General features: G+C 43.2%; 1 protein-coding gene across 1 annotated transcript; it reads right to left on the bottom strand.

Annotated features, from left to right (window-relative positions):
• Window positions 1-6,330: 6,330 nt before the first annotated feature.
• On the bottom strand, window positions 6,331-9,482 carry LOC136562691 (TLR adapter interacting with SLC15A4 on the lysosome-like). Its single transcript, XM_066559663.1, has 3 exons — window positions 9,439-9,482; window positions 8,119-8,244; window positions 6,331-7,909 (listed from the first exon to the last, which is right to left on the bottom strand). Exon 3 carries the CDS (start codon window positions 7,862-7,864, stop codon window positions 6,950-6,952), a length of 915 nt encoding a protein of 304 aa, XP_066415760.1. The 5' UTR covers window positions 7,865-7,909; window positions 8,119-8,244; window positions 9,439-9,482; the 3' UTR covers window positions 6,331-6,949.
• Between the last annotated feature and the right edge of the window lie 2,831 nt (window positions 9,483-12,313).

The raw sequence follows: 12,313 nt of genomic DNA, 5'->3' as shown, positions 1-12,313 counted from the left end.
CAAAAACTGAGTGGCTCAGAATCATTGGAAAAATAAAGGTAGTTGCAACAGTGTTTAACAAAACAGCAGAGAAAAAATGTATTGGGTCACATTCCTCCATTGTGAAGCTTCATTTAAGCTGATGATGCTTCAAGAGGCACAAATTTAGCCCAAAGAACACTGGTAATTAAAATCCGGGGCTGTTGCCAGACGGATCGATGGCCTATTTGCTCCCTTCAGCCGCTCCCTAGGTGACACCAAAAGGGATGCCAGTGACAGGCTGGTGACCCACTTCTGAGCTGTGGGGGCCCAGAACACAGATCCTGGCCCTCAGCACCACTCCCTGCTCCTCATCCCTTTGTGAAGCAAGAGGAGGATACATTCTGGAAGGCAGGAGGGATGCAGTGACACCCTCAAGGAGTGACTTTCTCCTGCTTTACCAGGGTTCACTTGGATTTTATAGAATCTGACAATGGTTTGGGTTGGAAGGGACCCTAAAGCTCATCTCATTCCAAGCCCCCGTCCTTGGGACACCTCCCACTGTCCCAGGATGCTCCAAGCTCCATCCCTTGGCACTTCCAGGGCAGCCACAGCTTCTCTGGAAAACCTGTGCCAGGGCCACACCACCCTCACAGGGAGGAATTTCTTCCCAATATCTCACAAGAAATCACTCATTACTCTGAAGAAGGGAGAACAGTGCTCTTGACAGCAATTAAGAAGTAATTAAGGAATTATTTAGCCAGAGGAAGAGCAATGGAAGCAGCTCTGAGCCTAGGCTCACATCCCAAGCCATCATATTTTCCTCTTTCTGTTGAAATATTGGGTGTTAAAGTTAAGGGTTTGAGGACTTGTTCCATTTGGCAGCATGGGAAAGGAGTTCTGCCAAGCTCCCATTCCCCTCCATCCCCAAATGATCCATTTTGTCTTTTGCTATTCTTGCAAAAAAAGCAAAAATTTAATGCTCACCTACACTTTCCTTAAGCCAAAATCAAAATGTTTGCATCTTGGAGGGGGAAATAGCCTTGCAGTTCAACAGCACCCTGGAAACCGGTTTTGTGTATAGAATCTATATTTAATAATGGAACCAGAAAAAAACCCAGCAGAGCTGGGACAGAATTTGAGGAAGGTCAACAGGGAGGATAATTTTAAAATATGCTTCATTTTTCAAAGAAAGCTACCTTATAAAATCATTAAGGCTGGAAAAGGCCTATAAGACCACCAAGTTCATTATATATTAGCTACAAATAAGCCAAAAGCCAAAGACAAAATGTTTTTCTAAAGTTCTATGATAACAGAATTCGTGCTGTTCCTCTGCTAATGGCTATTGATATTATTGATCCACTTTTTCATGTGAGCACCATTTGATCCAATGTTTATGGACAGGCTTTCATTTTTTTCCCAAATGTGATGCTCTTCTCTACATTCTTCAGTCTCCAGGCTGGATTTTTATCCTCACAATTGTGCTGATGAGCACCTTGCTCCTGGTGGAATGAGAAAAGTACAGAGTTATTGTGGGATGTGATATCAGTGACCAAAACTCAGGCACCTGCTCCTCTCTCTGGGACAGATATTTGGGACACCCAGGAGATGTTTTAGTGTTACCACCTTTTTTGTTTGTTTGTTTTTTTCTCCTTTTTAGAACTTTTTTTTTTTTTTCCCCTGCTTACCCTATAAACCTCCAAGCCACTCATCCCACTTCCCCTTCTGGGAAGGATCCCACCCACAGCTATTGGGGGCAGCAGGAAGAGGAAACCCTGGAAACCCCCGAGCCACCACGTGGGGCCTGCCAGCACATCACAAGCCACGGGGACACGGAGAAGTAACCTGGGGCTGCAGACAGTGGGGAGCCTTGTGGGCACCCAGAGCCCAGGCAGGCTGAGGTTCAACAGAACATCAGTGATGCCACTCAAAAATCTGGGTTTAAGGAGGATTTAAACAGAGTCACATCGAGCAGCTGGAATATTGATAAGGAGCAAGTTAAAAGAATACATCTCAGCAGAGGTGTGAGCACATTCTGCCTCCTTACTAATGAGATCTGGGGTATTTCATTCATGGATTGCACCTCAGGGTGGAGATCAGGTCCCATTTATTGGCTGCCCCCAGGACACCACACTCAGGTCCCACACATTGTCAGGAGAAATCCAAACGTTCCCTGGTTTTTTACCTGCTGGATGCAGCCTTTTGTTTCTCTTAGTGGAATATACATGAGCAGGTGGTTATTTCCAAGGATGTTTTTGTTACATAAAAATATTCAATAAAACTGTCCCCAAGCCATTTGCCTGTGATCAGTGACCTGTCCTTGCTGTTTGATGGCTGAGCTGGAGCAGAGCTGGGCAAACACCAGCACCAATATCCACACACAGCATTTCACACTCTGATTTGTGTAAATTTAACGTGGGCAACATGAACGTTTTTGCTTTCTATTCTAGGAAAGGGTTTTTTATAATTCAACTACCAAGAAAGAGGAACAAAATTTTTTGGAATTTTAAAACTTCAAGGCAAGATTTTTAAGATATTCGTTTGCAGGTCTGTTTCCTATTTCATTACATTCATAAATCTCACTCATTTGAAACAAAGAGCCAACACAGCTTAAGTAAAAAAAATAAGTGACAGCAGGTCTGGGTGTTCTCTCACTCATCTTTGTTAACTTTTTTACCTCTCAGATTAGTAATTAATTATTGAAATATCAACTTTGTATGGTTGAGCTACAACAAAAGGGAATAAATGGTCCATGGGTCTTAGAAATTTGGCAATGGAAAGCAGAAGTGTGTAATCACTGCAGATGGGGAATGAGAACAAGAAACAGTAACACAGCAGATTAGGAAATTGTATTATTGCACAAAATTAGAAACTTTTTTGAGGAGGATGAAGGATCCCTAAATAGCAAACCAGAGCCCAGGAAAGCAAAGCCTCTGTGTCCAACACAGGAGTGAGAGACAGGAAAACCCCTCCTGCACCAGCATGGGGAAAAAGGATAAAAAAACAGTGGGATGGCAGACTGGTTTGGGTTGGAAGGGACCTTAAAAATCATCCAGTTCCACAGATCCCAGAGCCCATATTTCAGCTTTACCCAACCAGAGCCACTTTTAGGAAAGATGCTGTTCCCACTTACCCTCAAGGAGGAGCAGCAGTGGTGGGACACAGAAAACCCCTGCAAGTCCCAGCTCTTCTTCTGGAGCTGGTTTCAGCTCCAGCTCCTCACTCACCTTTCTTTCAGAAGCACCACCAAAGAAAGGCCCCAGGAAAAGTGCTGAGATGCCACATTGTTCCCAAGGCATTGCAGTTTAAAAGGCTGCAAAAAAACAGCAACAGATTTTCTCCTCCAAAGAGAGCCCCAAACAAACATCCTGAGGAAAACAAAGCCTTGATGAACACAGATCACACAGAACTCCCAACAACTTTCAACAACTCAGCTCCACACACAAATCTCCTCCCACTTTGCTCCAGTACATCAAATATTCCTCCAGATTTTTTGCCTTCCCAAGAGCACAGCCCACAAGTGAAGGGGAATATCCACAACCCCTAAATGGACCAGGATAGAAAAGGGAAAGTCCTCAACCTCCTGGGAGCCACAGCTCCACACTAAACCCTTTTATTTCCCCCCATGATGGTGGATGTGGGAGTGGAAGGTTCATTAGCACCTGGGCACTCATTTACCAAACCACCACTGACCCTCACAAGTGATTTATATTCCCAACAGATTTATGGGATTATCACAAATAAATGAACTCAAAGGAAAAGCAGGCAAGGATTAAGTGATGAGGATATTCTGGTAAAGAAAAAGAAAATTAGGGTAATTACAATCAAATATTTGGATTTTTTGAAATCTGTATTTAAAACAGGAACAAAACAGAGAGAAAAAAAATCAGTTTTGCCATGCCATGTATAAACTAGTGGAGAGCAAGAAAGAACACTCAGCTAAAAAGCAGATTTCAACCCACTAAAAGTAGTTTAATATTTTACATTTCAGGTGAAAAAAATAAGTCACTCAGATTTAGCTTCATTTGTTTAACAGCTTTTTCCTGATTAAAAGAGAGATTAATGAAAAATACAAATATTTGGTGTTTGAGATTTTTCTGACTGCCAGTCAGAATTTTTAGTCACAAAGTGAAGGGTTTGGCCTTGCAGGTTTTAAGTCCTTCTTGATTTTTCCTGGAATAGAACATTAATTGATGGAAGTTGTTGTTCTGCACACCCGGGCATCCTTTTTATTGGAAACAATCCTCCCTCCAGAGAAAGACAGACTTTGAGATTTCATTGCAAAATGGTTGTAAAGCCCTGGAAATCCTGACCTGGAAGGTACTAAAGGAAACCACCACTAGATATCACCATTTGACTATTTAATAAATCTCAGAAAAATTGGTAATGTGTAAAAATCCTAATTATCCTCCAGGCTGATGAAGTCACCTTCTAGAGGGGCTTAATTCCCACAACTGAGGCAGGCTGGGGAACGCCCTGACTACAGGATTAACTGGGGAAATGTAACTAAGGAGTCCAGCTTTCTACAGGGTCTGGGTCCCAGGACCTGGTGAATATTCCTCTGTGGGAACACAGAATGAGAGCTGGATAGGAAGGTAAAAATCTCCTGCCAGTATTTCTCCTCCAACATCAGATTTTCTGGCATGGGGATAAAAATCAACTCCAGGCAGATTCTGGCCATGGATGTCTGCCCTGTAAAATATGGCACTGCTTTCCTTTGTAATGGAATCCAGCTGCTGCCCTTCAGCAGGCTGGAAAAGCACCTTTCCAGGGATTTTCCCCACGGAATTGGAGTTCACTGAGGCATTTTTCCTCCTAGTGAAAATGGGCACAGCTCCAGTGCAGCTGATGGAGTTTTACTCAAAGTCATAATGGGACTTAGCATCTTCCAAATATAAATAAATCCAAAGCAGGTCATGGATTGCAACATGTCAATTAAAATAAAAATTAATTAAAATAGTATTTAAGTTAGTAATAAAAGTATTTGTGTCATCTTTTTAGAAATTAACAGATTTTGCCCCTAAAGTGTATTCTGCAGCAACATCTTTCTTCCTACAGAGAGAAATTAGTTTTGAGAAGTTACTTAACTTCTGGATTATACCAGTTTAACAAATGCTGGGGGGAAAAGCACATGGACAATATTTTTCCATGGACAAAACTACATAAAATCAATAACAAAATACAATGCGCTTTACATTAACAATGTGCATTTACCTGCACCTCAATTTGTGCTGTAAAAAACACGGGTCATTGGGGTGGTCTAAATTACCTATTTTCCTCAAAACACTGCTGTTATGTGGTTTTATTTTCATTCCAGCTAAAATTACCCACATATTTAATAAAATTAATTTAAAAACAAGCTCTGAAACCAGTCCTAAGAAGGGATGGGATGAACACAACTTCCCAGTAACCTCAGGTTTTGCCGAACTCTCATTATTTACGTGTTTTCTCCTGTGCCACTCCATTTCTGTCCCGGGGATGGAGCAGCAGATCCATCAGGGATTGTCCCAGTGCAGCAGCTGCTGCTGATCCATTGGTTTCAATCCCCGGGCTGGGGAGAGCAGCAGGGCAGAGAGGGCTCCTCCAACGCATTCCTCAGCGCCGGGAAGGACAGAAAACCACCCCAGCCTGGAGCTCAGGTTTAACCTCCAACTTCCTCATTTCCTGAGGAAGAACCTCGTGCAATTAACTCCTTTCCAGACTTTGGCTTGAACTATAAATAGATCCCAGGGGGAAGCAAGGGCCGGGGCACGGCAGCGCAAATGGCACGGAGCACTTCTTGCTACGGATAATTGCAAAGCCTTTGGCTGCTGCTGCCCTCTGGAATATTTCCCATCTCAGCCGCAGTTAAATTGTTCTCTGCACCTCCACCAAGGAAATCTGGAGAACTCTGCCCACCCTGCACTCCTCTGAAATTTAATGAAGTCATTTGGCCTCTTCCAAAGGACTCCTGGCCTGATTTTGAATGCTGAGAAGGAGATTAATGAGACGCACATGGAATTAGGGCAATGCATAGGGAAGCAAATGATCCTTTTCCTCTCGTGCTCCTAGAAAGCAAGGATGAGATTCAGTACTGCTTACACTCCTTGCACCAAGGTCAGTGGGAATTTTGGATCAGGCAATGACCAGTCACGTCTTGGATGTGTATGAATCTGATTTTATTAATCTATTTCCTTACCAAGAATTATCTTTCTCTGTCATTTTAATAAAGAGAGAGAAGTCCTTTCATTGCCCACTCAGATCACTTTTCCCTCGGGAACAGTTTTTTCTCAGTCCTGCTGATATTTTCTTTGAGTTCACAGATGATTTTAAGAAATGCCCAAGAAATAAAGATTAAAACAAGCAAACAAAAAAAACCCAACCACAAGCAAAAACACCAACAAAAAACTTTATTAGAAAAAAAACTTCTGCAGAGCAGGTAACAGTCTCAATTCATCTATCATTTTACAGTGGTGACATAATGAATAATTTCCAGCTGAAATATTTGCTGAGAAGCAAGAGCAAAGGGAGAAGATGTGTTTCAGTGCTAAACAGAAGTATTTCCATATGAAAATCTGCATTTAAATTTCCAAATGAATATGAAGGAATCTTGCACTGTTTTTTCAGGAATGCTGTAGTCATCTTTGCTTGCTGATTTTGCAGAGAATTAATGCTTTTATGTGTGGATGTGGCACTTGAGGACATGATTTAGTGGTGCTGGGTTGATGGTCGGACTTGATCTCAGTGGTCATTTCCAACTTCAACAGTTCTATGATTCTATATATATTATAAAAACATGATTGACCAGTATTTTGGAGAGAAATTAATTTCAAATTCTCCATTAAAAAATAGAAAACAATGACCTTTACTTGTCCTGCTACCAAAGGGGTTTAAGACTTAAAATATGAATTAGAAGAAGTGTAGTGTGCAAATGTTTCCATTTCCCAACCTAATCCTTGGAGTGAATCATTCATACCCGAATCCCATCCCTCTCCTGAGCTGAGCATCTCAGTCAGGATGTGAATTCCACCCTGCAGCTCCATTTTGCAGCCCCTGTGTTGGAGATTTGGAGGTTTGGGGTGCTGAACTCGGAGCTGTTCCTGTTGGGAGCATTGCGGGAGCTGAACAAAGCCAACGAGTGCAAGAGGGCTCCTCTGGCTTTGGAGGTTTCTATGTTCTGCTCCTGGGAGATCTGAACACTTATCTGGTCCAGGCTGTTCCTTATCCAGCTGCAGGTCAAGAGGTTTGTTATGGAACCACACCTGGCCAGGCTTTCTTCAAAAAACTGTTTGTAGAGCTCTGCCACTTTGGCTTCCATATAATTGTTGAGTGTGGAGCTGGACAGGGGCTCCTTACTGAGCAGGAGGCTCCTTTCTCCAGCTTCATCTCCAGGCAGGGACATCCCACTGGGCTTTTTGGGATGCTCACACAGAGGGGACTGACCCAGGGGAATGTCTATGGAGAGCAGGACAGGCCCCTCAGGGAGCTCATCACACACGTGGTCCAGGACACAGCCTGAGTCACCCCCCACCCGGTCCCCCCCGATCTGCAGGTCAGGGTAGTGCTGGTAAATGCTGTTGCATGGCCAGGATCTGTACAAATCCACCTCGTCTAGGCTCCCTCCTCTCTTGGGGATATGTACAGCTGGGGATGCAGTGCCTTTAACCAGCATTTCCTGATCCTTTGCAGGCTCCTTTTCTATGGATCCCCATCGGGGGCTGCTCCCGGCTTCCACTTTGCTGCTTCTGGCAGAGAGCTTCTCCTGCTTCTCACATCCATCAGCAAAGCCTTCGATTTTTGGGATGTCGACAAGTTTCTGTCTCCAGATTCCCTCTTTAGCCTTTTGGGATGCAGGAGATTTGCGAGGCTTATCTTGATGACAGCTTTCTCTGTAGATGAGCCTCGTTAGGATGCCTTCTGCCAGCATGGTGACAAGTGTGAGCAGCAGGGATCACCAGAGTTCCATGGAGCCCTGGGATGGAAAGACAGGCACAGTACAACATAACAACTATTATTCAACAACTATTATGGAATAATTACATTATTATTGTTATTATTGTTATTGTTATTATTGTTATTTTTACTAATGAACAGTGCACTTCTCACAAGGACAGTGATTTTTCTGTCCCTCTCAAGCATTTATGTTTAGCAAGCATTAAACTGCATGCTTTTCCTCTTTACCGTGTCCACAAAAATCATTCTGAAGGTATAGGAATGGCTTTAATCAGCTGCTTCATCTCTAACATCCCTTCTGCTCCCAGGTCTCTTCCTCATCGTGGCTACTTCAGACAGATTGTACTTTTGAAGCTGTAAAAATCAGCAGAATTATTTTACTTGTCTGTATCAATACCATCAGTAATTAATCAATGTTTTCCATTACAAGATAACCATTTCCAAGAGCTAAAGAGGTGACATAGAAAGCTAATAAAGACTATATTCATATTTAGAGGCATTTCTGACTTGAGCACTCCTGTGAGGTGCCAAGGAGCTTCAAAAGAAACTGAGAGTTCTGCAAATAGAATAAAACTGTATTCAAAATGCAGATCAAATGTGTTTAGAGTCCCTCTTAATGATGAACTTAAAAGATATAAGTAGTTAATTTGCCTTCCCCAATAGTGTCAATAGTGAAAAGATAAGTGTCTCAAAATAATTTACTACACTTAAATGGTTCCTTATCATCCCTTCCCAATTTACCTACTGTTAAAATGAATGGGAATCTTCGCATTAAAAGTCTGACCTGAACCACTGCTCTTATAGAAGAATGGGAAACATGAACATAAGAAAATCATTCAGTTCTTCAAATATCCTTTAAATCTCTGCATAATTGAAGTATCCACAGACCCAAAGCGTGCTTGTGGCTCAATACTTTTCACATGCCCCTACACCCTGGTATATTTGAAATTCCTCGCTACACTGGGTCACTTTTCAATCCCAGTGCTCCTTCTAGGAGATATTCTGAAACTTCAGTTATTTGAGAGATGGAAATTTTCGCCTTTCCCCCAAAATTTACACACTGGCACAGCACAACTGTTTGGTTATTTATTTTTGTAGGGTTCTTTATTTTTGTGATACAGAAGCTGAAAGGAACACTGGAATTTCAGGCCAAAGGAGGCAGGAAAGGCAGCAGAGCTGGTTATCTACAGAGTCATTTACATATGCATAAAGCAGGGCAGCACTTTCTAGAGCACTCATGGGACCTGATAAACCAATTTCCAAAGAAAGAAGAATTGGCAGTCTAAATCTTGCTAAGATCCATGGAATTTGGAATGTTCTGTGCCTTGTAGGACATGGGTAACCAGGTCCTAACCCTGGTCTGTAGGACCTCAGGGTACCCAGTTCCTTACCTGCTGATAAATTTTGGTTTATTGCTTTCAAAGTGCTCATGAAGTGCTAAAACATGCTAATCTTGGAAAAACTGGTCTCCTCCAAATAAAATAAATGGTTCCTGTATTCTGGAACAAAGCATAAGGAAAAGAAAAAGGCACAAAAAGCCCAACTCACCAAGCCCAGTCGGTCTGAGGAGGATTTCCCCGAGCCCAGAGCTGTCCTGCCAGAGCTGCTGGGAAGGGGCAGACGGTTCCCCAGCCTTTCCTCACTGTGCTGCCTGTGCAGAAGAAGCCTGACGTGCTCATGATGCAACTCCCCAGCATTTTGAGCTCATAAAACAGAAGTGATCCCGCTGGGAGAGGGCGCGGTTTTTGAACACAAAGAGAGGGCTACATCTAAAAGAGGATGTTTGAAAATGAATTGAGATGTTCCTGACCACGGTGTGATGCTGAGGAGCGGCTGACAGCCAGAACGGGGCACAGGGAAGGAACAGAGAGTCAGGGCTGAAATTGGAACCAAATTCCACCAACACTTCCACTGGCAGGAGCTCGGTGCTGCTCAGCTGACTTGTGGACTTGCACCACTTCCCCTTTGGAAACAGGCAGCTAAATTTAGAGTCTGGTGATGTGCCACTGATGGGGAGGAAGTTGGCAACTTCCTTTCACCCGGATTTGATGAAATACCCTGTGTCTGTGACTGGCAAACAGGACAATGTGCCAACCCAAAGGCAGCAGCCAAGGGACAGCTCTGCACAATCGTGTGCTCCTCGGGACAGCTCTGCTCCTCGTGTGCTCCTAAAGACCAAATCTGCTCTTTAGGGGTTCAAATATTACCTCTGGCACATCCCAGGTGCTCCCATGGTGGTTTTAGGTGTCCTCTTCAAGCTGAAGCCAAGCTCAGGCACTGAGCCCTCCCCTCAGCACAGGATCCAGCCCACAGACAGTCTGAAGAGTTTTCTGTTGGTGACTTTTCTAAATTTCCTTTTTCTCAGAATTTTAAAAAAACTCCAATGAAGCAGAAGCTGAATCTCATGTAAGTACAAGACAAAAGATTCTAAAAAGTCACTGTTTAATGATAGGAGCAAGACACAAATTATCATCCATGCCATGGGTAGGGACACCTTCCACCATCCCAAGTGGCTCCAAGCCCTGTCCAACCTGGCCTTGGACACTTCCAGGGATGGGGCAGCCACAGCTTCTCTGGGCAACCTGTGCCAGGGCCTCCCCACCCTCACAGGGAAGAATTTCCTTCTAATATCCCATCTAACCCTGCCCCCTGTCAGTGGGAAATCATGTTGTGCCTTAGAAATTAGGTTTGGAGTAATTCTGGCCATACAAGTTCAATGAAGTCTGTAAAATTATCTCTCTTCCCTCCTTTTCCCTGGTATTTCATGAAAAACTTCAGGTTTTTATGGAAGCAAAATGAAAGCTATTTTTATTCCCACCAAATTAATATAAAACTCATTTCATATATAAAAGCTGTTCAAAATTACCTGATTTTTAATCATGTTACACGAGCAATTTCTGCACAGAAGGTGTGGCTGGGACTCCAGCAGAGTCACTGCCCACCGCCTTTGGGGGCAGGAACCAGGGTGGATCAAATTCCAAGCAGTTTTAAAGCTCACCAAGCTTGCAATTAGGGCCAGCTGCAGCTGGAATTTTTGTGCAGCTGTTTCAACAAGACACAAAAGTAACAGAGAGAGAGAGAGAGAGAGAGGAAGAAATCAAGTCAGGTAATTTGTGTGGAGTGATTAAAAGCAAATCAACTTCCATTTCATACTCAGCGACGTGATCTATGGAATATGTCCCTGCCCATGGTGGGGGTGGAATGAGATGAGCTTTACCATCCCTTCCAACCCAAACCAGTCTGGGATTCAGGTGGTAAATACATCAATATCCAAGGAAATCAACGGATTCTCTCAATTTGATCTCACCAAAAAGAAATTCCCTTTTATTTACAAAAATAAAGTCAGAAGGAGATAGAACGAAGGTTAGCTCAGAAGCTGAGCAGAGATTGCAGTTAGGATAAACAGCAAGGCAAGGATGTCTGAATTTAGAGCTGAATATACATTGAAAAATAATAAAAAAATTTTCTTATAGTACCATTCGTATATGGAGAAAACAAATGCTACCACACTGAATGATATTATAGAACCTATGGCTGCATGTAAACCAAGAAGTCCCTTCTTTCAGCACAGGCTGGGCACTTTGCATGCACATAAACATGACACAGATATTGACTGGTTAGAAAGGTTTTATGTGAGAAATCGTGTTGTGTGTTGTGGTTTTTCTCCTAAGCACAGCGGCTGCGGGCCCTTTAGTTCCCATTCCAAAGGAATTTCACTCCAACACCGCCCCCCCCAGAAGAGCCCCTCACACACAACCCCACCGCACCCGGAGCGGCTTAAGTAGGAGAGGGGCGGGGTTAAGTGCTGACTGACAGCTGTATCAGCCAATAGGAAGGCTGGACGGGCCCGCCTCGGCCGCTGAGTGGCCGCTGGTTGCCGCAGCAACGGCGCGCGCGGCGGCGCTGCGGGGTGCGGGCGCCATTGCGGCCCCTCAGAGCGGGCGGGCGGGACTCGGGCGGGTTCTGGCTGGAAAATGTGCGTGTGATCCGCTTCGCTCCGTGTAAACCAAAATAACCTTCTCTGCGTGCTGGGAAAGGGTTCCGGAAAGAACTGAGGCCATGTGGGAATTATATTGGATTAATGATGTGCTGGTTTCCTTTTATTAAGGATTTTGAAATAGTGAGCAAATTAAAATGAAGAAATGGCCAAGTTCCTGATGATATCTACAATAAACCAACTTTTAAGAGAAGGAATTACTACAAGGAATTACAGCATAAGAATTATATATTACTATATTGTGTATGTGTATAAATATTTATATATATATATATAATAATATACATAATGAATTACTGTATATTCATGTTACAAGATATACAGGGCCAAGTCTGATACTTCATGAATACAACACTTATATTTTGTACTAAATAGGTGTGTTTTCCACTAAATATATGTATTTTGCATACTCAGTACTCACTATTG

The sequence above is a fragment of the Molothrus aeneus genome, chromosome 14, assembly GCF_037042795.1.
Source record: "Molothrus aeneus isolate 106 chromosome 14, BPBGC_Maene_1.0, whole genome shotgun sequence".
In the NCBI taxonomy this organism is placed as follows: Eukaryota; Metazoa; Chordata; class Aves; order Passeriformes; family Icteridae; genus Molothrus; species Molothrus aeneus.
This window is presented reverse-complemented; position numbering and strand designations above follow the sequence as displayed.

Bases quoted from the DNA above. Each gene is read 5' to 3' on its own strand.
- LOC136562691 (XM_066559663.1), bottom strand. From the start codon at position 7,864: ATGCTGGCAGAAGGCATCCTAACGAGGCTCATCTACAGAGAAAGCTGT.